Below are 27,738 nucleotides of genomic sequence, written 5' to 3'. Positions count from 1 at the left end.
GACCTCCTAAAACGTAATGTCATTTCGGCATCTCGATCGTGTTCATTAAAATCTCATGAAGGAAGCGAAGCGAAGTAGAGACGACGTCGATGGTATCGGTCTTGGGCGCCACAAGGCCTTATCGTGCCAATCAGCGACTTGCAGGGCTTTTGACGCTGTAGCGTCGGAACTTCGACGTTCATCCACAACGTACATTACGTGTCACTCACAGCTTATCGGGCGACATTACACAGAACTTGTTGAAATATAACGCCCTTAATAAAAGAACCTGACAAAATTCAAACGCAATAGATATAGGAGGTGCAGACATGATAATTTCGAGCATAAAATCGAGGTCCGAATAAATTAACAAAAACACAGGAAACTAAAACCTGGTTTTTGGTACGATTTAGCGTTTGATAAATTTTATCGGTTCCATAATTGCTATGGAAACACCAATCAGATCAGCGCCACCCTAGCAATTATCGAAAGGATAAACTTTATCTGCTGTTAAATCGTTCCAAAATCCTGCCATTAGTGAATTAAATAAGGATCGGATCATTTCGGTGTATCATGAAATGCTGACGTCGTTGACATTTCCCTTGCAACATTAGCTTTACAGAAAAACCACATTTAGTGCAATTATGCAAATCTTCTAAAAAATCCAAATGTGAATATGAAATGAAATGTCACTATAAAAAATTCTTGAATTATTGGCTGCAGTAAGGTTAAATTAAGGCTATAACAATTAGAAATAATCTAAAACATTCTTTGAGATTGACGAATTCAAGTCGAACGTTGTATGGCCGATGTATTGTGTGCTGCATAGGCTGTGTTTGCCAGGCTCGTCATCTTACATGAGTCACTTGGTAAACTTTAGATAGTGCACAATTAATACACTTAAGCAACTTACAGATCATCTTACCTTAGTTGCATGATTTCGTTACCTGTATATAAATTAGCGGTCTGCGATATCTACAATAATTATGCGACTTACGCGAATTATTTTAATAATCTAGCAAGTGGCGCCACACGGCAAGCGTAGTCCGCGTGGCGTCGTCGCGCCGTCGTTTCCATAGCGACGGCCTATTGATTTGGAAAACAGGTCGAACAGTCGACGTCACGACGTCAGTCTGTCGCCTCATTGCCTGATGGAACGTGACCTTGGCACCTTTGCCAAACTGCTATTAGTTTTGTCTGTGCAACTATCCGAATCCTTACAATAGTAGAAAGACCTATTGAAGTACAAACATACACTTTAGTCTCGCAATTGCAAATAAAATCATTCGTAAATTTTTACAGCCTCCGTCTCTAATTTTCACACTTGAAGAAAAACAAATAAAACTGTTTTGGTAAGGTTTTTTGTGAATGTTCAGTGATCTGAAATGATATATTCTACATACATACATAGTTACTTTTACTTTACCGCACTAGTACCGTAAATATCACTTTAAGATACTTCTGTGGGTTTTGTAAAGTTTGGTGTATGTTGGTAGTCCGCAAAGTTCCAAGGCAAATAAACCGTTATTTTTCTATTCAAAAATGATATAAATGAGGGTGCTTGCTCACGCACGTAAACTTGACTGTTGCTTGGCTAATCGCTGGAGAAAGCTCAAATTCTAATGAGTTCATACTTTTGATTAGCAAGTTTCACGTAAGAACTTCGTTTGAAGTCGTGACTAATTTACCCAGTCATGAGTTTTTTCTAGTGTTTCGAATAAGAGTAATTTGATTTTTGATGAACATTTAAATGAAACAATGGCAAATGAGTTTATAAGCTTTATCCAATTCTCTATTGTGTACATAGGTATGATGTTATTAAATCGTCCGTAATAGGATCTGGTGTTAATGAAGCGTCAGGGTACGATGTTAATTTTAACAAACGTTGTGCAAACTCTTCTATCTCCTTTGCTTTGTGGATCCTGTAAATCCAAGTGTGAGTAACACTCACCGAACGGTGCATAAGTGGCTGACGTGATCGATTCTCACCCTTCATCCCGTCTTAATATTGAAATTGGGAGATTAATTTTACATCCACGGCATTTCTATTTAGCGAAACGGAAGTAACTCGTCCTACATAGACAATGTGTCCCCACTTTCTCGCCGAGCGGATGTTCTTTATTTGCATTACGGCTAGCATACGGGTGGTGGTTATGAAGAAAAGTGTAATATATAATGTAACTCTCTTCTTTGATGGTCGCTGCTTAATTGTTTCCAGTCGAGATTCTGATAACCATTTGAGGAATCATGTTTTTTTTTAATTTGTTGTACTACATTGTAGAGAAAACATTGAAATAGCGTAGCGTTGTTTTTTTTGCTAAAGTAATTACATAATTAGTAATTAGTGTGTTTTGTCCAATAAGGATAATCCAAGACAAGTCTGAGTCTATATTAATAAAATTAACACATTTGTGTCACATTGAACGGTGTTTTTAATTTAAAGAATCATCACTGTTCTCGCTTCTTCCCATATCCTTCTCAGTCCTCCAGTAACTCTACATAATTTTTTACCAACAATGTCATTAAACCATGATATTCGTATTGTTATAATGTTGTGTTGAGGTTAAATTTACCAACGGGTATGCACTGAGTTGCATTTTCGATCATAGTGAATACCAACAGCTTTGTTCCAGACCGCAGCTATTTGTCTGTCTCGCAAAGTAATGCATGTTCGGCCCCATGAGACAGATATAGTCGCAATATATGGTTATTGGGTATCTATCGTCCTCTGCATGCATTGTTATGCCGTTTCTACACTGCAAATCATTCCACATTTTGCTTCGTAATATACATTTTATCTTGTAACGGAATATCACGCCAAACTAGCTCGCTCATTACTCCTATTTTCTTTGTTCACTGTTATTTCTTGTCTTTATTATAATTTTTCAAGGATTTCTACCAACAACATTCTTAGCATCTGTTTTTCTGTTTTCGATTATGCCTTTTATGTTGCGATTTTTTTTTTGTACCTGCTGTAGACTATCACAGTTTTTTACATATTTTACGTATTTTAAACACAATTTACCGATTTTACACCGTCACTTGGTTTTTAAAACAATGGGGACGGAAATTTCACACAACATAGACTTTTGCAGTAGTTTGTCAATAAGTGAACAGAACTGGAAAAATAGCCCAATTGCGTGAAAGCTTGAGAGCGAGGACAAGTCAGTGGCGTATCTCATAACTTCACAAACTATGGAATAGGGTCTGCCACACCATTACAAGTCCTAATTATTCCTCAATTTAACTGTATTAAATGAACATCAAACCTAGTAGTCGGTGACTACCCGGCGCATCCACCATTTTTCAGTGGCGCATCCACCATTTTTCTCAAAGTTGGATTAAAAGATAAATGATATGTGGTTTTTAAATACAAAATAAAATGTTTATTAATTTGGAGAATGATTACAATAAAAATGTACTATAAAAGGTACACACATCTGTGGGCCTGTGTTTCCAAGAGGGCACATATCACACTAGAAACGAACATAAACTACGATACGCAACTAAAGACAGTATTCGGCGAATCGACCCGCCACTGCTTTGTGCCAGCATTGAAAATTCTTATATTTTTAAAATTGGATTCGTTCGTCCAAGTGAAAGCTTGTAGCGTTCTCGTAGGTGGAAGCAGTGGAAGTAAATTGCATTTAATAATTTAAAGGGGACACTAATTCAATTAACGAAATAGGTTCTTCCGAAAATTGCAAATTCTAGCTTCTTCGCATTTTTTCGAGAATCTCTTACCAAGTTTGAGGTTTCTTCGGCTGTGGCGGGGCAAAGTTTGAAATTAAGGCAAGTTAGTTCGGCGTTTGCGAATCGATTTACACGTCCACTGATAAAACTTGGTTATTGGCGTGACAGGGCACAAAATATCGACAATATTCTTTTCAATGTGTGTGCAGTGGCCGCGATTTGGGGAGGGAGGTAACAGTGACAGTCCAGAAGCGGAAGGTGTGCGTGTCCGTTGCGGAAATGCCTCTTCTCAATCAGTCGTTGGGCAGGTGAACGGGTCCTGAGGGATGCGGCCTGAGCACGTAGCTAACTCACGTCTCTCCAGAGAATAGCTGGTAGAGTAAAGCCCGTCGAAACTATCGTCGTTGGACGCAACGATAAATTCAGAGAACAGTTGGACGCCCTTTTCCTAACGAGTTAATGCACGCCAGTAACATACGTTTCAAAACGGTGTCCTTCGCGTCATTGAATTCAATGTGGCCTAGTCACGAGTGGAGCTTCGCACATTGTTGATGTGAAAAATTGAGTTTGAAAAATCACACCAGCGCCAGTAAAAAAAATAAAATAAAAATTATGGCGCCATTCCCCAAATTTTATACATAAGAATCACAAAATCCTGGTTATCGACTACAAGCTAAGCCAATTTTTATTGCGTGGGGCTGACATGAAGGATGATACGTCTACTTTTTCTCTACTTGTTGGTATCGTTGACATTTTTATGCATGTTTGCATTTTACAAACCTCTTCTCTGCCTGTTTCTGAGGACAGTTGCTTTGATTTTCACGGTGGTATTGCTCCGATAATTTATCTGCCATCTGATTATCCTCGATTCCTTAACTATGATTATTTAAGTAGTATTGAAACAAAATTCAGTACGTGTACGAGTATTACTTTTTCTGGTAGATATCAGAAAAACTGTAGTGGACCAGTAAAAGACGCTAAGATGTTGTATAATGGATCTGTCTGCGTTACCAAGGAAACTTATTGATATTTGTGTTGCCGGTGCTACTACTACTGTGGATTGAACCGTGATTGTAATGGAGCTTTCGTGTTTATTTCGATTGCGATTGGTTTGTTCTGTTTTGTTAAGATTTATTTCAGTGCCGTTAATATAAACTCCGAAGAGTAGTGTGAGCCGATTTTTTTTAATTATTATGTATTTTTTTTATTTTGTTTAGAAGGACATTGTGGGGAGATGGTAAAGTTGTTTAATTTGTCATGTGAACTTGTACTGTTTGTCTTCCAACTTGGAAGATCCTAAATTATCCCAGTTTGAATTATCTGAAATTTGTTCTCGTTAAAGCATCTAGGCTGCTACTGGAATTATCTTTCATTGTTTTCAAAATTTGGTGTTCGCTCTTTGCTTATCTACGTATTTCTTCTGGCTGCTGTCATACCAGCTTTTTTAATTTATTTAACAGTTTTATAGTAAACTGTTTACGCCATGAAAAAGGAAATTATACAAAATATATCTTGACTTGACTTGACCTGACCTGATGTGCTATTTACAACTGGGAAATATTACTTTGGTGTGCTTCTTGCAGTCTTACTGAAGGTTAACTATTTTACCGAAAATTAAATTTTGCGCTTGAAGTTTATTGTTTTCACTTAATGTCTATTATTTTGTTGGGAGTGCTTGCTGACAAGTTATGCTTGACATTTAATTAAAATGCTGTGCATTTAATTTGTTGCTTTTATAAATCGATGTGTTAATGTCAGGGCATTTCCTTAAACTGGGGTGGAGTCGCGAATAAAATTAAATGCCCTACCTCGCAATAAAAAGGACCGGAAAACTTAATAAACCGGATAGACGTGCGAGGGTCAAGATAGACATTTCGAGATTGCTCTAGCAGGTAGACTCCGGGGACGTGTTGGACCGTTGCGACAACTTCGATTATCAACATTCCGCGGCAGAAATGTTCTCTATTACGACAATGCTTCACATTGTACAGCCATTCCTCGAGGGTGGCGAGAAAATTAACCGCACTTATGTTAAAGTTGGGGTCTTGCCACACCAATACGCCACGCCGACTCAACAAATGAAAATAATTCGTATTAATTTTACGCGCACCAACTCGAAAAAGTGGATTTCCACGTACAGTTGACACAGATTAATTTATAAATCAAATTTAGACTAATCCGTATTCAACTGAAAATACTCGAATGGTTTGCTTAGTTAGGGCCATATCTTTCTATGACTGCACCGGTGTAATCAATCGTTCATACGCATTTAGCAGTGAGAGCCCCAATCCCTGCAAGCCCATTAACTTCTTAAGAGTTTGAAAAGCCACTCGTTCTTTATGAAATTTCCCTGATCGGGGTGCATAAAATTGAAGTTTCCGGTAAATTTTGTTGTTTCGCTGAATGTGAGAACACATTATAGTACCTACCATATTATGAATATTGTTAAAAATATTTCAGAACTTTCAAGACACATTTATTATTTATTTTATGTTGCAATACACTTTTATTAAACTGACGTGACCCTGAAAGCCCTAATGGACGTATTATGTACAATAGTTTTTGCAGAAAACAGAAATAATACTTAAACGCTTCTATTTAAAAATTTAACATCTGAGAGTCGCTCTCTTTTGCGCATATCCAAGTTTTTACACTTGGATTATTTAATGGATATTTGACGGTTATAAATTGTTTGTCAAATAAAACACTACATCTTCGCAACAACGGTTCTGATACGTGAAATTTAAGACGTACAATAAATAAAAAAAAACATTGTAATGAAGTTTACTGTGTTGTAGAAAATATAAAATATTTGTTATGACTGTCGTTATTTTATTTGGTTTTTATTAACAGTTAATCGAAGGTCTACTGTTTGATCAGCAAATCAGCAAAGTCGTTTTGAATAAGTTTTATTTGCTTGTTTTTTTAAACTATTTTTACCAAGGACATGGACCACAAATAGCAAAATAATAAATTGGTTGCCATGACTGTGATTATGATTTACGGTGAAGCACAATGTAATAGTTATTGTCATGCTAGCCGAAGAAGCAATTTTGCAATTTTGATTTTATGTAGCTTTTGGTTTTCTTCTATCGACCGTAAACATTTTGAATGCCAACTAACATATGTAATAAATGACAAACAAGTCTTATAAAGCAACCTTTAACAACTTCATATTGCAAAATGCTAATTACATTAGTTATCTCATTTTGATGGTAGAAACTACGTATGAGTAAGTTTTATTCATGGCGCTTGGAATTATAAGTCTTGTCATAAATTTAGTACAAACTCTCTTTCCAGATGTGAGTTCTTGTAAAGTTTTCGATGTTTTAAGCTCCGTTTGCCGTTTTCCATTTTTGCTCAATAAATTTAACGAATTTCTTACTTCGGCTGCATGTATTTCATTTCGCTTGTCAAATATGTTACGAGAAAACAAGTTTCTGGTTAAGGCGATCATTATAGAACTTTTTCATGTCTCCACTTTAACACCGAATTATTGCTTTACCAAGTTAATTCTGTTATTACATACTACATAAATTATATTTCAGCTGACTATGGAAAATGCTGCGAAAGTTTGAGATAAACGTAATATGACATGTGCTTTACTGCGTATACTGGTTTAGCACTTACATTAACCGGTCTGGGTGATTTTTGTCTGAAGCATTCAAAAACTTACCGTGTCATCACCGCTTACGCAATTGTACTGTATGAAAAATATCTTAAACAACTGTAGCAGAGATGGCGGTGGATTTACTAAAAGGTCAGATGCAAATAGTTTGATTACTCAATATCAACTATTGGGTACACACTAGTAAGCACTTATCTAGCTTACTTGTAAATTAAGATATTGAGGCCAAGTTGCACTGGCTAAACTTCACTTGATTTCACAGTGACCATTGTTGAAATCGTAACCATCCACAGGAATTTTTTAAAAAGCTTTTTTCATGATTAAGGAGCGTCGGTGAAATCGGGCATGAGTGATTTAGAAAATGGAAGCTATTTGCTTGAATATACCTACTCTAACACTAAAATATTATGGTTATTATCCACATTACATTCTGGGTCAGTTTTCTACCCATAAGTCAACTTTCAATGGGATTCTTATTATTGTTATATCCATCGTATTTGAACCGGTTACATTTGAAACTATTACCTTGCAACCTTTTGAACAAAAATCGTCTACAACAATTTTAGACTGATTGATCCAAACCTTTCTTATAGTTTGTCTTGTAATAACAGTTGATTTACCCATTGATTGCAATACATTGCATCTAATGCTGTCACATTTATATGAAAACAATTTGATTTGAATATAATAGCGAAGGTTTTTGTTACCAGTGGTCACAATCTACAATTATAACCGCGGTTATATTAAAAATATTTTTACTATTTTGGACAAATTGTTTCGAAAATAAAAGGTGGTAAATGCATATATTTGCTACACTATGACGATAGCAGTTTTTTACAAAACTTTCCGTAACAGATTCTCCACTAATAAGAGAGCAGTGCGAAAACATTCCTTGCTTTAATAAACGACGGCGTATTATACATACCTTATAAACGTAGTAAAAAGGGGTCGCGAAACTCAAAATCACGTCCGCTTAATTGAGGGTGCTTTCAGTCTTTACATCATCAATCGCAAGATGCGCGGTCGTAAAAGGACTAAATGTATCAGAAAATTGAGGACGTGCTCGTACTTCTACTGTTAAATTGCGCAAGTCATTTAAAAGTTCGATTACTACATTACGAAGGAATGTGTTAAAGATACAAAATTAGAAGAGCCATCAGGTAGTCGCCTTGCTCGTTTCTTTAACATTATACTGAGCGAAAGTATTATGAAACAAGTTACATTTTGTAATATTTTTCGTGAAAGGAAATCAGATAGGGCTAATGGACGACAGGGGTAAAGTGCATTAAGGGCTAGGTCTTGAACTAAGGATCAGTTCATGCCGTTGTGTCAACTTGACGTCTACGAATAAAGAGCAGCTTCATTTGTAGAGATAATTGTTAAGTTATTACGTTTATTAAGTTTAGGAACGAAGGAAGTTTGAAAGGTACTTAATATATTCGTACTACTCGTACAAAGACCCCATTTCTTTAAGGTGTTTAGAACGTCTTTGAACGCCGCGAAATTGCAATTTTTTGATTTGTCCTTCCAGGGTCGCTGCAACAGAGAAAAACCCCCATGCAAGTACTTCCACCCTCCACAACACCTCAAGGACCAACTTCTTATAAATGGTAGGAATCACTTGGCGTTAAAAAATGCACTTATGCAACAAATGGGTCTAACGCCCGGACAGCCTTTGGTTCCTGGTCAAGTTCAGGCAGTGGTAAGTAATCAAAAAGTAGTAGAAATTTTGAGATGTTATTTGGGTATTGCACGCTAATTTTTGTTATTTTTGTTGTGTGTGGGTTTATCTGCCAATCCTACATTTCTCATCCCTGACTGTTCCCAAATCCCAATGCCAACCATTCTCCTGAGATTTGAGAACGGTTGGAGATAAAAAGGTGGGGTTGTTAGTGTTGTACTAATTGGGACTTTGTTGGAGGTGGACTCAACAATAGACAGCCTTCCTTTGACCTTCTTCCCAAATTTCTCTATGTCAATAGACGAACAGTACGCATTGATGGTAATCTTCCAAACATCCTGAATTTTAAATAGATGCTTTGCGAACAGCCGTCTTTAGCAAAATATATCATTAATTTGGTATACCTTCTTGGAACCAAAACAGTGCAATGGGCTCGTAAATCATTTTCGAAACTACACCAGGCAATTAAAAGGCTTCCGAAGCTCGGTTTTATAAGCTTGTTCTAATCTTCTGGATTATGTCCTTGTTAATAATTTTACCAAACACATTTTGACGATTTTAAATGTTCGTGATCTCTATTAATTCGGATCTTTTACGAACAGTGTTGCCACTCATTTAGTTATTGTGCTATTTTAAAATGGGCCCCAAGTAAAATTCAAAGGACCATACGTACTATCGTGTGACCAAAGGGCGTGAAATTATATTTGAATAAACGACTTATTATAGTGCCATCGCTGCATGATTTTGCATTACTTTTTCCAATTTCGAAGTGTCTAATATCTGAGTTGTGTATCTTTTTCCAAAAATGGTGTATGAGCCCATTCCCAGAATGATTGCATATTTTGTATTATTTGCTTAGCTTTTGCTGCTTGCTCGAGAGAAGTAAGTGCGTGTAGACTGTGAATTTTCATTTTAGGCCACAAACCCCTACCTGACTGGAATGCCACAGGTTGGCAGTACATATAGTCCATATTTTGCTCCGGGTCCTATAATGCCTACGATTATGGGGCCGGATCCTACCGGAGTCGGGTCGCCTTTGGGTGTAGTTCCACAAACAGTTGTAGCACAACAAAAAATGCCTCGTTCCGATAGACTTGAGGTATTGTATTTTTTATTTATTTTTTGCTCCCTACATGCAAAATATTACATCATTCTTGAACCATAAAGCTGCACCTACAGAGATATAAATTGTATGTCTGTAGGACGTTTTTACGGTTATTTTATTGCGTTCTTATTTTAAGTGACGACTAATTTTTAAGGGTGAATGATGCTGTTCCTCCAAATTTTTTTCAAGTTCTAGCTTCTGTTTTTATGTTGCATGTATTTTTATTAGATTCAAATTTGTATGTATGTTTGTTGATTTTTTATCGATTTTTTATTATTTTTACGAACAGATATTTTTAAGTTGGGTCAACTCGTTTTTGATCGATCAGAATGATTACATTTTACACAACTAATTCGTCAAACACTGATGCTGTCTTAGCAGTATACATAGTTGTAGATCAGTCCTTCCCTTTGTGTATATTTACCTACAATATTTTGTTAGAAACACTAGTACTTGCTGTACATACAAGTTGATTATTCATGCTGTTAGATTTTTGTATTGTTATTATTCTTGTGAGCACTTGTAACTTTCTATCGATTCTATTTTGCACCGTGTTCTACTATTCAATTTTTCTATGTAGCTTTAGAACTCCTTCATGTTTCCGTCAGCCACTCTGGTATTTGCTTTTCGATAGAAAGTTATTCTTTAGATGATCATTTAGTTTTTTACCTCTTCACTAACTCTTCATTGCAAAAACGTTACACCGATTAACTACCCATCTGATGGTTAATTTTTACACGTACAGTGGGTGCAAACGATGAGATAAATATCGCCGTCCCAGTTCAATCCTGGAAACCAATTACTTCACAACATGTAATTCATTACAGTTACTTAGGATAAATTGTAATTAAAGGCAACATTAGCCTTTGGCTTACTTCGTGATAGTTGCTTACCAATTCCCTGGTGGTGGTCGGGTCCAGGCAGGTACTCAGAGCATATAACATTGAGAGCTATCTGCTTCAATTAGTGTGAAAGAGTTCAATTACATTTGCAAGTAATTGTTGTGAATTACGTGGAACACTGTTGGTACATTGCGTTCGAGTTGGGCAGTGTTTACCGTCTGCGATAGACTTGCATCAAAATTCGTTGACATGGACTAAATGATCAGCTGTTTGTTATGAGCTCTCATATCACAACCTGTAGGTGATTAGGATCTAGAAGCTGCATCCAACCGGCCGTCCGTTGTCGGTGGTTGACGTCGACGGTTGGCAATCACCATCGATGTCACCAGCGGACAGCCGGGGCAGTGATAAGATGCAGCGGTGGCTTGTGCTGATAACAGCCGGGTGTCTGCTGTAGGTGTGCCGCGAATACCAGCGCGGGGCGTGCAAGCGAGCAGAGTCAGAATGTCGCTTTGCGCATCCCGCTGACTCTGTAACTGCCAACGAGGACGGCACTGTCACTGTCTGCATGGATGCAGTCAAGGGCCGCTGCAACCGCGACCCCTGCCGCTATTTCCACCCCCCTCTGCACCTCCAAGCCCAAATCAAGGCCGCACAGTCGCGGGCTAGCGCGGTATGCTACGCATTTTTAGGGCGCACGCTCGCTATATTCTCTTTTCTATCTTTTTTTTGTGTTCATCGGAGCTAGACCTAGTGGTAGCTCTTTGGTTGCGCATAGAGCTGACCAGGTGGTGTCTGACCGATTTTCTTGCAAGCTAATAGCTCGTAGTCGTGTGTTACCGTTACTAACAAAAGGCGAAATCTTCCAGTTCTTGGGAGATTCCAATTTTTGTGGAGTGTTTTTTTTTGGTAGATCGTGTTTTCTTGTGGAAAGTACATAAGGCTGTAACTGTCCGTTTTGTCAATCTTTCCCATTGTAGTGGTCAAATAAAAACAGTGCTAAGACTTTTTGCGAAACGGATTAAATGTGGCCTTTGTAGCATAATCCCTTTCATAACTTCAAAGAAAGGTTGTTGTAGCATCTCTTTTTTTTCCAAGAGTGTATCTTGTGGCAAGCAGAAACTGCAGTTCCTGATGCAATGACTTATGTTTGTTCTAGTTCGCGTCTTTTTGTACGGTACTAGTGTAGTGTTGTCTAATGGTCACGGTCAACTTTTCGAAAGACAATTAGGTACTACGAGAAATACTTGTCTTGTGTAGCTCATGCTTTCCGCTCTAAAACGATCTAAGCATGGTTACATTGCTCTTTGCTCTTTCGCCAGCAAATCCTTGTTTTCCAGTTGCAGCCCTTTGCGCATATAAAAACACATACACACTATTATGAACAAACGAACATTTTGCAACCCGGGTAACCAATTACTTATAGACTTCACCTTCAGCCTGACGGTGTGAGTTCTGCAAGTAATTGGTGAATTGATGTAATCGAAGGGTTACAAAACGACACAAAACATAGACACACACACACAACCTATCGTAAGGGTGGTCAAACGAGAAATTCTCTTCTTAGTACGGCTCTGGCTACATGTTTCTGGTAGCTTAGAACAACATGGAGGAGCCAGTACTTTTTTTTAATTTGACAAAATTTTACACTTTCTTATCTACACCTACTACATATCTAGGTGAAAAATAATTTTAAAGTATATTTAATACGTAAACGGTATAAATATACGAGTAGTAATTAGGTTCGTGTGAGTGGAAGAATGCATCTTAAAAAGAGGAATTAAAATCACTCAAAGAAAACTGCAAACATATGACGTGAACACTGATAATTTTGACGCCAAAATAACTAACAGCTCAAGGCTAACTTCTTCCATTATTGAATGGTGTCACGTAATTTGGGTTGTGTGATTTTTAGTCGTAATGTTGTCATTAAAACTGTTGGTTACGAAAAATTGTTATAATTGATTAACTAAATTCGAAATCGTCGGTGCAGAGTAAAAAAAACTGAAAGGAAAAAACCAGTTGGCACATTTTAGTTTGATTTTTGGTTTGTTTTCTGCCGTTTTTTGTCTGCTTTTCAGCATGTTTTTCAGATCTAAGATTTGTATCTCTTTTTGTTGTCATTTATGTAAATACAAGTATGCACAACCCATTGCACCATTTAAAATTTTTAAATATTTTGTTATAAAATAAATTGTATTAAATACTACAAAAGAAGTATACTAATTACTTAATTATAAACTGAAAAATACATTCGAACTACAGATATAATTTTTTTCACGGCAGTAACAAATGAGATGTTAAACTACATAGAAACTCTGAACAAGAGAATAAAAATTAGACGACACACGTGAGAGGTTTAAAAGTTTCAAACCGTCAAAAAATTCATTTGGTCATAAGAAATGTACAACGAGGGAATGTGTGACTTTACTTTTGAACGCTCAATTATGATTATTATGAAATAATTTTACGTTGAATGAAAACTGTGGATGAATCATTTTGGTTTTTGATTTTATAAATATTTGTAAAATCATACACAATATTTTTTGTAATGAGAATCTCTTCTTTGATTTCTTTGAATCTATTTTGTGGCGTGTGTGTCAACGTGCGTTGCTTTCATCCGTCGTTTTTCTTTTTTTGTCAACCAACGTATTTTTATTTTGCGCTTGGGTTTGCCTATTATCTAGTGGTTTCCAGTGATGCAGTAAGTTATTTTGTCGTTATTGTAACCTTTTCCATCCCCGTCATTTAAAAGATTTCTTCTGCCTTTCGGTGCATTGTAGTTTGTAATTGTCTCCGAAGACACGTTAAATACGGAAATTCAAGGAAAAAACTACTGGTCATTCCTCGCTTCCCCGTGACTTAACCAGAAAATAATCTTTAGACATTACAGTGTTTGCACATTTCGTCTCTACAGACTTTATGTAACAACTAGAACATAAATGCTCTTAATACTGTTATCATCTCCAACAGTCATGACTGGTTATCCGCTTTGCTTTTAAATATTTTTAAAATCAATATGTTTTATTTTTTAGTTACTAATAGCTTGGAACCAACCAACTTTCCATTCTAAATTAATGATGTGTAAAGTATCGTTCAGTAAAATTAATATGAACTTTCTGTAAGGAGTTTGCGACATATTCTATTACTTATTGAAACGTTACATTTTATACAGCAACCTTCCATAAAACATTTTTTGACTGAGGATTGCTTTTATGAAAATTACATTCAATTTTTCAAAAACTACAAAATTTAATTTCTAAAACATAAACACATTATTTATAATACGTCATCTATCTGAAAGCAAATAGTTTAATTTTTTTCGCCATGTATGATAATCTGATGTTACAAGAGGCCAATTGTAATTATAAATTAAAATAAACTGTTGGAGGTGCATTGACTATAAGCAATACGTTCAGAGCGGACCTAAAATTTTGCTATTTTTATTTGATTTTATAAATTGGTGAGAAATAGCCTCAAGCGTATCCATTTTTAGATGTGAATCATTGCGTCAAGAATGTGTGTCTGTATTGTCAGATGTTATAGTTTGTGATTTGTTTAAATTATGTTTGTCAGTTTCCAGGTGGCGTTTGCAGATTATTCCTTTTAAATTGACCAATTCTTGAGCTGTAATTGAAGTTTTTTACACGTTTTTTATTTTACATTTACCAGACTTTCGTTACCCGCTTTGCTTTGGATGTCGTCAAGATTAAAACTATTTGTGCTATGATGGTTCAGTAACTGGTGTGCATGCGGTTATCGCATGAAATGTTTTCTCTATATTTGGTCCTTAATTTTAGAGTAATAAAGTTTGTCAGGATTTAGTTTAACTAAAGTGTTTGCGTTTCTCATTAAATTATGCTAGATATGCGCATAGTTCAACTTGCCATTTCTTGGGGGTGTGAAAATATAACTATTAGACCGACATGTAAATTTGCTTTTGCCAGTCACTGTGGATATCAGCGTTGAAGACTGTGAAGATTAATGTTTTTCATGTACGAGTATGTCATGGTTTATTATAAAAGATGGTTAGTCATGTAGATTTTGATTGCCACTCATAGATAGCTGCTAACCCAGTACTACACACAAAGCCGACACTTGAACACAAATTTTAAACCAAAAGGGAAACGTTTACAATCAGACCTAACAACTAATAACCGCATTTTTACGCATTGTTAGTTCGACACAACAATACTCATTGCCGTTCAGATATTAACCACTTTTTATACTGAACTGTGATTGTTCACTGTAATATGTATTATGGTAATATACATTATTATAATTATTTCAGCTTTTCGGTTGCATGCTTCATCTCACAGATCGCTTCAAAGAGTCTCAATGCACCTGCACTTTTTCAGCTGACACTTACGATGCTTTCAATAATTGATCATAGGTCTGCGTGATTCCTATAGTGGTTTTGACGTCGCATACACATAATACTAAAGGTGAACTATTCTAGGAGTGGTCACCTGCATTTAAAACGAGTGTTTGAATGAAAAATTTTAAGTTTAACTTTTGAAGAACCGCGTTTGTGATAATAAAAAATGACAAAAATTTAGTTTAATTTTTTTATTTGAACATTCGCTTGCAGGCGGCTATTTTCACGATAGTTCCACCTGCAAGATTTAGATTTTTCGAAAAATGCGTGTGTTAAGTTCCATTGCATTTATGTCCGTTTTTGCCATGTTCGGTTTTAGATACGTATAGACATACTATACTTACTGAATGCTTTGAATACTGCTGCCAGAGCTGCACAATTTCCAGACTATAATGACAACGTACTCCGTATACTTGTATACTGACAATATGTGTAATATTTAAACAAGCGCTCCGAGTTAGCGTACATGAATTAATTTAGTGCTGGTTTGTTTTATTTACCCCGTTGGGCGGATGTGCTTGGTCTTGTTGCTGCTCTACTAATAGCCCGCTGCCGTCTCGCCCTTGCTGGCGCCCCCCCAGGCAACTGCCGCCCTCGAAATCGGCAAGAAGAGGCCCCGTGAGCCTAGCACCGCCGACACAGATCTATTACTGGTACCATTTGCGCCTTGCTTTGCATGTCACTACTTTTCTTGTATTGTGTACACGCCATGCCACAACTCTATTAATCGAATCAGTGCCGACCGATTACTACGACATTGTGTTCCCAGTGAGGACGGGGTGCAATTCTATTTTCACCATTTTATCATGCAGCAAAATCCTATACAATTGCCACCTCCGTTTTCACTGCGAACTTTTGCTTCTCCTAAAGCTTTCGCTTTTCATATGACTTAATTGGCGGCTTAGTTAGCATAAAAAGTGTACACCATGCAATTTATGTAACATAACTGTTAATTATACACAGACATTCTAACATACACACACCTACACTTTAATCCATGTAATGGAGGGTAGCGGTTTGCATCTTACTTAAATTTTGAAAAATACCGATTTATGAATTTAAAGCTTCATGACTCGTGTTATTTTAATTAGATTTTTTTAAGGTAACGAACTACATTAACTTTATGTAATGAATTTGAACAATGGTCTTACGTGAATTAACATGCTTTTACTACATAGGTAGTGATGGGTAGCTGGAAATTAACCCTCGGAAAATTTCCGATGAATTGGTAATTGGACTTTAACTGTAAAAATAGCTTTTACTATTATTATTTTGGATAAGAGTGAAAGTTTGATATTGAATGTTTGTTTATTCTATTTTTAAACATTTCAAAGCATGTGAATTTTATGTTTTCTATCAACATGAGCGGAAGTGGTCGAAGAAATTTAAAATTTAAACGATTATTCTAATCTATGGCAGTCAAAAATCTCATTGTAAACCAACAATAGTTTAAAAATCTATTAGAACATTTATGGAAACGGTCAACGACTGCTGTTCTAAACCCAAACTCTAAATATGGATGTAAGAAAAACATTGTAGAAAAAATAACACGTATCGAATCAAAACAAAATAATTAACAGCGGTTGATAATCGAGTATGTATTAGTCTATATTTTTTCAACAACGTCGAAATTACGAGCCAGTTATTAAATTTAGTATACAAAGTTGTTTCAAATGCTAATGGAAAACTGATTTCACTAGCGGGTGGTTAGTGAAAAAACAAATCCTGTTAAAATTCCACATACCTGGAATGCTTTCAACGATTCAGTTTTCATCGTCCAAGAGACAATAGAATGAGTAACGATTTTTTTAATATCAAGTAGAAAAACTCAATTGCTAATTTAACAAAGCAAATTACATCAAAACGACTTTCTGTTGAAGCAAATGGAAGTCGTAACAGTGCAGTATGTTTAGACATTGCGTGCTAATTAACTTAATTTATCTCGTAATAATAATTGACTACACGATTATAAATTTTCATGATCGGTGGCAGTCAGAGATAGGTCTGCCGCTACAGGGTTTTCTGCAGACGATATTTATCAAACTACTTCGGATAATGCGGTTACGGATAATCGAATTTATTTTGGGGAATAGTCGGAAATTTTCCGTATTTTTTATGTACCCATCACTATTTATTTGTACATAGTTTCTATTCGCATTATTTCATACTAATTTGCTCTTCCCAATTCATCAGTAGAACATTAGTTGTATAGATTGTGTGGAACAAAAAGATTCCGTGTTACCTATAATAATAAAAAATAATCGTGGAATAAGAAATTCTTTAAATAAAATGAAAAGCTTTGTTGGATTGTTTTTGTATTAATTCCTAAAGCGCGAACTGCTACCTGAGTTAAGTTGTTAGCATGTTGTGAGCTATTTTATTTTGCTTATAGAATCTTTATTTTTCTAACATAATTGAAATTTCCTTAGAAACCTGTGCTTCTTAAGCTTTGTGCTTAGATGATTTTTGTACATGCATGACCGAAACAATTCACTTGATCTTTAGTTTTATTTTAATTACCTAATCAGGCATAAATTGGCTTCCGTTAACTGCGTTAGCTTAACATCTGAATTTTTACAGTTTTCTACTGCGGACGTATTAAACTCGCAACATTCTAGCAACTTTAATTACAGCAAATACTGTTAATTATTAATTTTTTTGGTTCTGTGATTAATATTTCTTATTTGAGTGTTTTGTCTTTAAGTTACATTCAGACGGAACGACTCCTCTCTAGACTAACTAATTTAAGGTGGGAAATTTTATCCATGTGTATCATGCGTGTCACTCAATATACTTTATGGTTAAAATTATCCACTTTTACCTGTGCCGTTACAATAACTAACGAGCTGTTACATTTTTATTTCAGATGGATATGAAATCTGTTGGGTCATTTTATTATGATAGTTTTGTAAGTACTAACCTTTTTTAAAGCATTTTTTCTCACAACTGGCACCCGGTCAGTTGCCATTAATTAACAAGGCTGGGCTGCACGCTTAAGGGAGCTGTTCAAACGAATTTTTCATTTGAACACCTCAGTATAGTCCAGCCTTCTTGCTTTACCTGTAACGACAGCTTTATTAATGAAATTTTTGAAATCAAAACTGCAATCAGTGTGGCTATAAGATAAAATTTGGTCGTTTGTCCGTTTCTTATACCCGTTTGTTGGCAGGCCTTCCCGGCCATGATGCCGTACAAGAGGCCAGCGGCGGACAAATCCGGTGTTCCTGTGTACCAACCAAACGCAACCACTTACCAACAACTGATGCAGTTACAGCAGCCATTCGTGCCCGTGTCATGTGAGTATTCGGTCTCCCCAGCTCCGAATCCCACCACCTCCTGCGCTTCTCCTGCTGCTCCTCCTCAATCACAGCAGGAAATCACAGCAGCAACAACAACGGTGTCGCAACCAGCCAAGGAGAACGAGGTTTCCAGCCCCGTCTCCTCGACTGCTTCGTCTGCACCCCCAACCACCCTACCATCTCTGCCTCTGCCTCAACCTACTGCCATACCAGATCCCGCAGCTCTTGCTAAGGAGGTCGCTCAACAGAATTACGCCAAAGCCGTTAAACTAGCCGCCGTAAGTCAGTCGTTAGCTGCAGGCCAGCTGAACCAACTCAACCCCCTGAACTACACGGGGGTCGCCTTGAACAAGCAAGCGCTGACTGTGCCCCCTCCTGCCTTGACGCGTTACCCAACCGGCGCCCTGCCGTTCGGCTTGGGCACGGCGGGCCTGAACCTGGGTTTTGCGAACCCTTATTCGATGGCCCAGCAAAATTTGTTGAACATTTCGCGCCCGCCGCCGGCGATTATTAACCCCTATTCGATTATCCGAACTTCTTATCCCACTGCGAACTCAACCCCTCTCTTGGGCAGTGGCCTCTTGGGCACGCAATACCCTGTCACTGTTTCTGCACCGCCTATGACGACAGTCACCGCAAGCGCTAACATAGCCGCCGCCGCGGCGCAAAATAACAATAACGTGGTCATTCAGCCTTATAAGAAACTCAAGACTACATAATTTTTAACCAGTTGCTCGTCCTAGTTTTCAGTGTTAATTTTGTGGAATATTTTGGCTGTGGATATTGCCATGTAAAATTGAACGATGTTAAAAACATTTGCATTTTATTGTTTGTCGCAGTGATATCTTAATTTACGTTATGTGTATATTTAATTGTGTTATCTAAATTGTGGTTTTAATTGAATAAATAAGTGTAGTTATACCAAATTGGATGAAAGATTGTAAAATCTAGTCAGCACGCGATCGTGATTTCTAGCAAGGGTGATGCTGTGAGCGACCCCCGGACCAAAAGCGAGTGCCTGAATACTGTGATACCCTCACACCTGCTGCTTGCACCGCTAAGGTAACATCCCTATCCCCGTACAACACAATAATTTCTTTAGTATTTTAAAATACTTGCGAGCAGACATAGTCTGTTTTGTTTTGTAACAGGATTTTATTTTTGGAAATGTACTTGTTAGACCTAATGCATGAAAAATGATGGGTATTGATAAACTATTTGAGAGCCTAATTGAGTCGCATGGTAGATAAGCATTATATTTGTTTAGAGACTAGAAGGTGCCATCTCCGTAGGACAACTGTATCTGTAACTGACCCAAAAAGACACTAGCTCTGGCTGGTTATTGCCTTTTACGTTATATTTATCTGTGTTGACTTCCGATTATGCATGGAGCTTCTCTTTGATTCGTGTATTGCATGTGGTTCCGTTTGATAAATGTTATCAGACTTGACTTTTCTTTTGTGCTGGAGTTCTCTTTTTGGGTTGGGTATATTTTTGTGAGCAAGCACCGATCCAGCTTCTCATTTAATGAAATATTTATTATAATCAACCTACCATCGCCCAAAGGGGCCTAGCTATTATTGTTTTGTCTTCCTGGATTTGATCTCGAAGCACAAAATGTAGTTGTTTGTCGTCTGTTTTTTTATAGTTAACTGTCTTGGATGCGGAACTAATATTTGGTTGTCTCTAGTCTTTGCCTTGCTTTGATACAACAGCAATCTATTTTAGTTTGGTTTTTACAAATTTTATTCGTACAACGAAGTGTCTTATTCAAATAGTTGTTTTTGTTGTGCTAAATATTTGTGCCGTCTCACAAGATAATATATTATATATGAATATGTAGTTCTGAATAGGATAAAGTAGTAGTTCTTTGACGTATTATATATTTGGTAACATACCCTTTAATGTGTCTTATTACTTAGCATTTAAAACGGTTTCACTTGTACCACAATGTATAGGGTACATAATAATATTGTGATGCATGTAATAATAATAAAAGTATTTGTCGATTAAGTATTTACAAAATAATACAAGTATATTTGCATTTTGAAGTAGAATTTTATTTGCTTCTGAGGATTATGATAATTGACAGGTTAGAAATATTCAATACTCTGTAAGCTAGAACGTAGACTTGTTATTGTTTAATAACAGCTTTGTTGGGCAGTACGAGTAAATTCTAACTTGTAGCTGCACCACTCTGCGTAATCAGCTGCCAGCTATATGAAGTTATTAAAATACTGTAGTGCCTTTTAGGCTGCTGATCACGCTTGGCTAAGGTGTGGGTCACATTTGCCATCAAGTGCAACAAACCTTTCATATTTATATTACCACTGTGTACTGTTTATGTTCTAATCCTGAGGTGTATGTATTATTTATTACCGCTATTATTTGTAATAATAATGCTTGAAAATGCATGATATTTGTTTTATTAATCATTGCTTTTATTTGAATATTTTCCAGTATCCAGTCATTAACTTAAACATAAACCATAGACTTTCACTCAGTTCAAAACCTTCTTTAGTCTAGCCTTCTTCCAAACTTCAGCTGCTTATGTAGGTTTTGTATTGTAGTGGAGATTTATGGGATTTGTTTCTGATCACATCCTTTATGAAGTGTTCCCCCTTTAACCTGCTTTTGTTAAATTATATGAAATGATCTTTTACAGGCTGTAAATCTGATCCGCTTGCCCCACGTTTTTGTGTTTTACAATTTTGTTTTAGTACCTTACTCTCTCCTCTCAGTCTCAGCTGATTTGAATAACTAACACATACACTGTGCCAAAGTTCATTTTCTAAAAAATCAGGGCAAGTGTTTGGTTTATTACCTGTAATTTATTGGAAAAGGTGAAAAATATGCAGTCAGGTCAAACAAGGCTTTGTCTATGACAAAACTCTACCAGAGAGAAAGCTTGCGTAATGTGCACTTTTGGCTATTTAGTTTAAATCTATGGCGTTTAGTCTTGTAGTTGAGTTGTTCTTCCGATGCACATCTGTTTGGATGCACATTGCTCAAGTTTTTATCATCCAGCTTCATAGAGTCCAAGAGTCTCAGCTAGCAGAGGTGATCTCAATGATGCGTTTTAATGTCATTTTTGTAATAAGTGACTAGAAGCTTTGTTTTCCACATTTTCTTGTTTCGCTCGGTCTTTGTAGCTTTGTAGTAAGTAAAATATAATACGTAGGCACCTGGAATTCCTATATAACATATATTTGTTTTCTACGTTTATTTATAACGCCACATTTAATACATTATGTTTGCAGAATCCAGCCGCATAGACTAATTGTAGCATCGCAGATTTATTCTACACGTAACAGCTTGTTAGGCATTTTTTTAATTTTGTTTTAACGAGATTGTGCTTCCTTGCTTTAAACTACTTGGTCTTTGGCACTGACGTCTTGTAAGTAATTGACCATCATATCTCCCTCTCGGACCAGATAGTTAATTTTCTTAGCTTTACGACTTTAATTTTGATTGGTGTATTCAGCGCACGTACGAAATTATTTTCCAACTTTCTAATAACATTAACAACTCCGGACTTTTAATTTTCCGCTAACCCGTTGAAAACACCAAGTTTAATTTTAAATATAAACTGATCTTATAACAAGTTGCTTTTCTGTTTCATGCTTACGTTGTCCGATTTACACCGTTTATAATTCTGCTATAATTTCTTGTACTTGCAACCATTCTTCACACATAAAACTGACTGTGAAACTGGGTTGATTGATGTCCATTCTTGATGTGTTTTCGTGTTTACATATTGTCTATTTTACAATGGCTTTGGACACACCGCCCTTTTCGTCGAACACGTTTTTACTCGATTTCCTCCGTAAACTGTTTTCAAAACTATAATATTTTAAACCCATTTTCTTCTGACACAATAATAAACAACACTTGTCTTGGTGTATGGTGGGTATCTTAAATGGCTGTAACGTAATGTTATCGTATCGCTGATTGGCTGCGATGACGTTGGCTTGCTGCACTACTGCATGTCGCCGGCATAGACAATGGTGCGCCTGTGCCCCAAAACGCCCCTTTTGTGGTCTACACTGACGAGCAAGGACAGGTATTCACGTATGTTTAACATCATGTTTGCTGTACTGCGTTGCTAATACGATCAACTGATGATATTTCCGTAATTTTTGGTACAACTGGCGCAGCTTACATGAAGTACGTTACATATTTAACAAGTTACAATGTTTTTAACTAACTATTTACCAAATTAAACGATGCATCGTGAGCCTAAATAAAACCGGGTCAAGAGTGTTTGACTTGACCTGACTTGACTTTTTATTTGACCCACGATAATTATAAACTAACTTACGTCATTGTAACTTGTTCTTTTTTGTTCTTGACAGTTGCAAGCATATTGTGAATATTAATCATGGAAATATTTTGTTTACTACTAACTCAGTTTGTCACAATCTGATTGCATTTTAATTTCATTGCTTACGAAACAAGTTATTTGTTTCCAAATTAACGCTACGTAGAGTTTGTGCTTGAATTTCTTACTTCAACTGGCTTCAAAGTGCCGATTGCCAGTTGATTTAAGTATTGCTAATTCATAAAGATTTTCAAACATTCTGCATGTAAAATACACTACCTGTACCATTCTTATTATTAACACTGCTTCATGGTTTTGGCCTTATTGCTGCCACAAGCTTTTGTTGGTAAATTTGCTCAAATTTTGTGATAGTTTTAAATAATGCTTCTAGAAAATTGTGAAGCTGATACATTTCTAAACGACTGAAGTTACAAAGCTGTATATTAGAGGAAAAATTGTTACTAATGTTAGTTTTTGTAGCTGTATGATTTAAGTGTCTTGTATTAGACATAAGTGGTGCAGAATGATTGAACTATCTGATCTTCATTGCAACGAACAAATCACTAAAGTTTTTAGGTTTTTATAACTATCGGCATGTGCATTATTCCAAATTTGTGAATGAATTAATTTACGTTATAGATGTATGTAGTGCTTATGTATGCCGTTTGTTCCACATATACTTTTTTATAGATAAATCCTCTTTATGTTGCATACATGTGCACAATTTGTATCTTTTTCCAAATTTTTCCTACTTATATTACAAAAATAATATCGTTACTTTGTACATATGGGACTTCTCAACGATACTTACATTTTGTCTTGTATTTACAGTTACTGGACACCCTCCCGGTGTGCCAAGATTTTAATCGAGGTTTGTGTAATCGGCCTGCCTGCAAATTTGTGCATCTACTTGAAGGTGAGCATGTTTTATCATTTCTATTATACCCCTTTCAGACACGAGTCTGTACGAGGCCGTAACAGTTATTTGTGTTAGTTTCGTGTGGCTTCCAAGCAAGTACTATTAACAAAATTTGTACAACTGGCAAATTTTATTATAAGTTAGTTTTAGTAGGTGCTGTAGTATATTTTTTGCTTTAACTACGGGTATTTAAATAATAGGATGCGACGACACGACGTACAAATAAAACTTTTCCGTTCTCATTTCTTCCTAGCCTGCGTCTAAGTTTTAAAAGCACTCAAATAAAAAACGACTATATAAATACCGGTGAGTACAAGATAAACAAAACAGAATATTATTTTCGCAATAGTAACCGATAAAGGTATATAAAAATTTTACCGAATCCTATATTAAAAAACGTAATTTTTACAAACTGTGATCATAGTTGAAGATATAAAAAAGTGTACGAAGAAAGTTGTAGAGAATTAAATCTTCAATAAAATCCTAGAGTTCACATCTCTCTGTTCAACCGTTAAATTTAATTCTATACTTATTTGATTTTTACATTTTTCTTGTACCCTTAACCGTAGTCCCAGTGTTTTGACAAATATGGAATTTAATCCGCAATTAAATCCGATATTAACTGATCACGTGACCAAACTAAAGCAATTTGGTTGGTCCATTGACGTTGTCAACTTTTAACATCGAATTAAATTTTAACAGAGCTTTCTATCAACCGACTCTAGTTGTATTTAAATCAACTTAAAAAAGATCTTCATGTTTACTACATTTTTTGATACAGGAAATTGAGTCACTGTGTGTGTAATATTGTTTTGCTCTCTTTGACTTAGTTCTCTGTAGCTTAAACTCATGTGTTTATGTCGGAAATCGAACCATTATAATTAATACCTGTTCATAGGAAATTACAGTTTACTCAGACTGTCGAGAAATGGCATTGAATTTTCGCATTACTGTAGTTTTTTATACGTAAATTTTGACTATTTCACACTGTTTAAGACTTTTTGTACATATTTAGATTTAAATTTGAAAATCGTTAATTTGTATTTCGAAATTACATTGTATAACTGAAATAAAAAGGTATATTAAGCACTAACAGTAAGGATATTTTACCGATCGAAAACAATTGTTTGTCTGAGATAGGTAAGTTCTTAATGTTCGTAATGCTTATGATATTTTTTGCGCGATTCATTTTTTTAAATAAAATTTTTAGCTTACCTTTCTAGAGCGCTAAAATACTTTGTCGACGATCTTAAATACTTACCAGACGTGGTAAACAATCAAATAGATCTCAGTCGTACAAAAACAAGACCTCAATATTTAACATTACGTTTGAGAAAGCAAGTACTCTTAACTATTTTTTTCCGAATGTTTTTTTTTATTAACTGGAGGAAAATTAATGTGAGCATTTAAGATTTTCAGATAAATGTCACTATTTGTACGTAACAACATTTGAAAACTATTTACCTGTAGCGTAAGAAAGAACTTCTATTTACGTACGACGAAGAAATGTCAGGCTTCTGATTTTGCAAATTTCACATTAACAGGATAACCCTTAAATAACTGTGTTAAGAAAACTTTGGGTTAAGTACAAAGGGATTCAATGCAAGCCTGTGTCAGTTTTTTTATTATTTTTTCCTACAGTAAACATTGATTGTATGTACTTGCACTTTTGCAACTATAATGATACCGATTATTCAAAACAGTGAATAATCATCACTCACGGCCATTATTCACTGTATTGTCTAATGCTTGGACATTTTTATTAATTAAATGTGCCATCAACTTCGGCAAAAATCGAAAAAGTGCAATATTTTACTCGCTAGAATGGTTGTTATTCACTCAGGTGGTAAAAAATTTATTAAAAACTAGAAAAAAGAAAATTCTACGGCAGTCTGGTGTGCGTTTGTTTTGCTTATTGGGCAGTTGTTCCAGGAGATGGGGTAGAAGTGGTGGAGAATCGAGTGGCCGTCTGCCGTGACGCTGCAAAGGGACAGTGCTCTCGTTCCACCTGTAAATACTACCACATCCCAGTTGCGCTGCCACCAGCACCCGTCATGGCTGCCTTGGCCTCTTACCTGCAGTAGTCACAACGACAAACACCGAACCGTTTATTTATGTAATGTTTATATATAGAACTTTTTATTATTATATTGTATAATAGTCATATAATGACAAAAAATGTTTATGTTACATTAGTTTTTGATTGAATAGTGTAGTAAAATAAGATATTCGAACGAGTGAATGCCCTATGTAAAACAAAAGTTGGTTATAATATAATTCTATTGTTCTATTTGATAGATATCCTTATACAGAAGTCGTATCGCATTGGACTTTTTAGTTCCACAAAAATGTTATATTCCTGTTCATATGAATGAACTCATTCAATCGTTTACCTCGTAAGTGGTACCACTTACACATTGACTGTGACAGATGCTACGTGTCTGAGATTAAAAAATATGTGATAGCATAATTTTGCCTGGTCTAATTGAAAATTGATTGACTCATAATTTTTGAAACGCGTGATATCGGACAATTTGTATCTAATTTTTCATGGCCAGATGCCTTTTCCGGTACGAATTCTGCGTAGGGTTTTATACTGTCCCATAGGTGCATCAAGCCCCTCTATATTCATTGTTATAAAGAACTTAAAGAATAATATTAACAAAAGATCGTTTCGCGGGTTCGACCCAGGCAATGGGCCATGAGTCACTATAGTCGAACTGGGAGATATCTGGAGCGGTATTATTTGTTCCAGTATATTCTTACTACTGTGTTATTACATTTTTTAGCTACTTCGTTTTATATTACTGTGATTTATATTGGTGTTAGATATTTAAAAATTATAATATTTTTCAATAATTTGTTTAGGTACCTTTCGGTAATAGGGTGGAGACTTTAGTGCATAGGGTTGAACAGACGGACACCATTGGAGTAAAACTCGACTACAACGCGAGAACTTTATTTATCTCTTCGTAAGGTAATCGACGAACAAACAATCTCACTTTTGCTGCAATTGTGTTCAGTGCTCGTTTCATCCAAATGCCAAAGCTGGAATGTGTATATGGATGGCCATTTTTGAGTTGTCTAGTTGAAATTTGACTGAAGTAATTTTGCACCATATCTTCTAGTATTTTACGTTGCCTGTGCGGTTTTTAAACGGATAAACCACACCGTAAACTTCAGGCTTTTGATAGATTGATCTAGTCAAAATCAAGTAGGCTTTTGTTTAGTACATTAACTAATTTAATTCGTAACTCGATATCTCCCGACAAAGTGCCACAATTAAGAATTGAAATCGAAATATAAATGTTCCTGAATAGCATTTAAATAAGTTTCACAGTCCGACAATCTGATACTAAAGGGCAAGACGCGGCATGTGTGATATCGGGTGATCTCTCTGAATGACTGCTGTTAAACTGTATTCTAGCACTCCGTTCTGCACAAAGCACGAGTGCCACACTCAACTTCACGAAAACATTTTTATTTAATAGTGCGCTTCCAACGTTATGATCAAAAATGTACTATTTTTTATAACATTTCCCGAGTTTTAATTGGCGCAGTCAGTAGGATTTTGAATACGTCAACAGTTGTTCTTAGTACATCGAAAACTAATTGAGAAATCGTCCAGTAATCATTGGCGACGTAAGCGAGCTATGCAATCAGTTGAAAAAATATTCTACAGTGTGGGACTTGTTCTAGATGCGGGCCGTGAGCCACTTGATGTATATAATTCATTTAGTGAAGCTAGCGATCAAATTGGGTATTAAAACCGACTCATTACCTGAATTTCGTTTACCCAGGTCTTTCCCTTTAATATCACGATAAATGTGAGCTTCCACAGACGAAGCGCGGGTCTCTGCTTTGCTTAGTGCATTTGCATCGTTTGCTACATT

The 27,738-nt window shown here is 36.1% G+C and overlaps 1 protein-coding gene and 1 long non-coding RNA gene across 22 annotated transcripts in view; one reads left to right on the top strand and one right to left on the bottom strand.

Annotated features, from left to right (window-relative positions):
• The window catches only part of mbl (muscleblind), an 80,652-nt gene extending 54,733 nt beyond the window's left edge, over window positions 1-25,919 (top strand). For 3 of the 21 annotated variants that reach the window (XM_064357060.1, XM_015979840.2, XM_064357055.1), the window contains 7 exons: window positions 8,832-9,002; window positions 9,222-9,302; window positions 9,898-10,080; window positions 11,386-11,601; window positions 15,852-15,959; window positions 18,173-18,214; window positions 18,476-21,019. In XM_064357060.1, coding sequence (XP_064213130.1) covers window positions 8,943-9,002; window positions 9,222-9,302; window positions 9,898-10,080; window positions 11,386-11,601; window positions 15,852-15,959; window positions 18,173-18,214; window positions 18,476-19,324 — 1,539 coding nt within the window. In that variant the 5' untranslated portion in view covers window positions 8,832-8,942 and the 3' untranslated portion in view covers window positions 19,325-21,019. Of the gene's footprint in view, window positions 1-8,831; window positions 9,003-9,221; window positions 9,303-9,897; window positions 10,081-11,385; window positions 11,602-15,851; window positions 15,960-18,172; window positions 18,215-18,475; window positions 21,020-23,757; window positions 23,843-25,777 lie in introns of those variants that run through there. The other 18 variants (XR_010334430.1, XR_010334435.1, XR_010334429.1 and 15 more) reach the window with 18 other exon arrangements.
• LOC135266400 (uncharacterized) lies at window positions 8,832-11,386 on the bottom strand. The gene is made up of 2 exons (XR_010334440.1): window positions 10,980-11,386; window positions 8,832-10,874 (listed from the first exon to the last, which is right to left on the bottom strand). It is a non-coding gene; the product is annotated as an uncharacterized LOC135266400 (long non-coding RNA).
• Window positions 25,920-27,738: the final 1,819 nt, after the last annotated feature.

Source organism: Tribolium castaneum, chromosome 5 (genome assembly GCF_031307605.1).
Source record: "Tribolium castaneum strain GA2 chromosome 5, icTriCast1.1, whole genome shotgun sequence".
NCBI lineage: Eukaryota > Metazoa > Arthropoda > Insecta > Coleoptera > Tenebrionidae > Tribolium > Tribolium castaneum.
The sequence above is the reverse complement of the archived record's forward strand: the minus strand, read 5'-3'. Positions and strand labels throughout refer to the sequence as shown.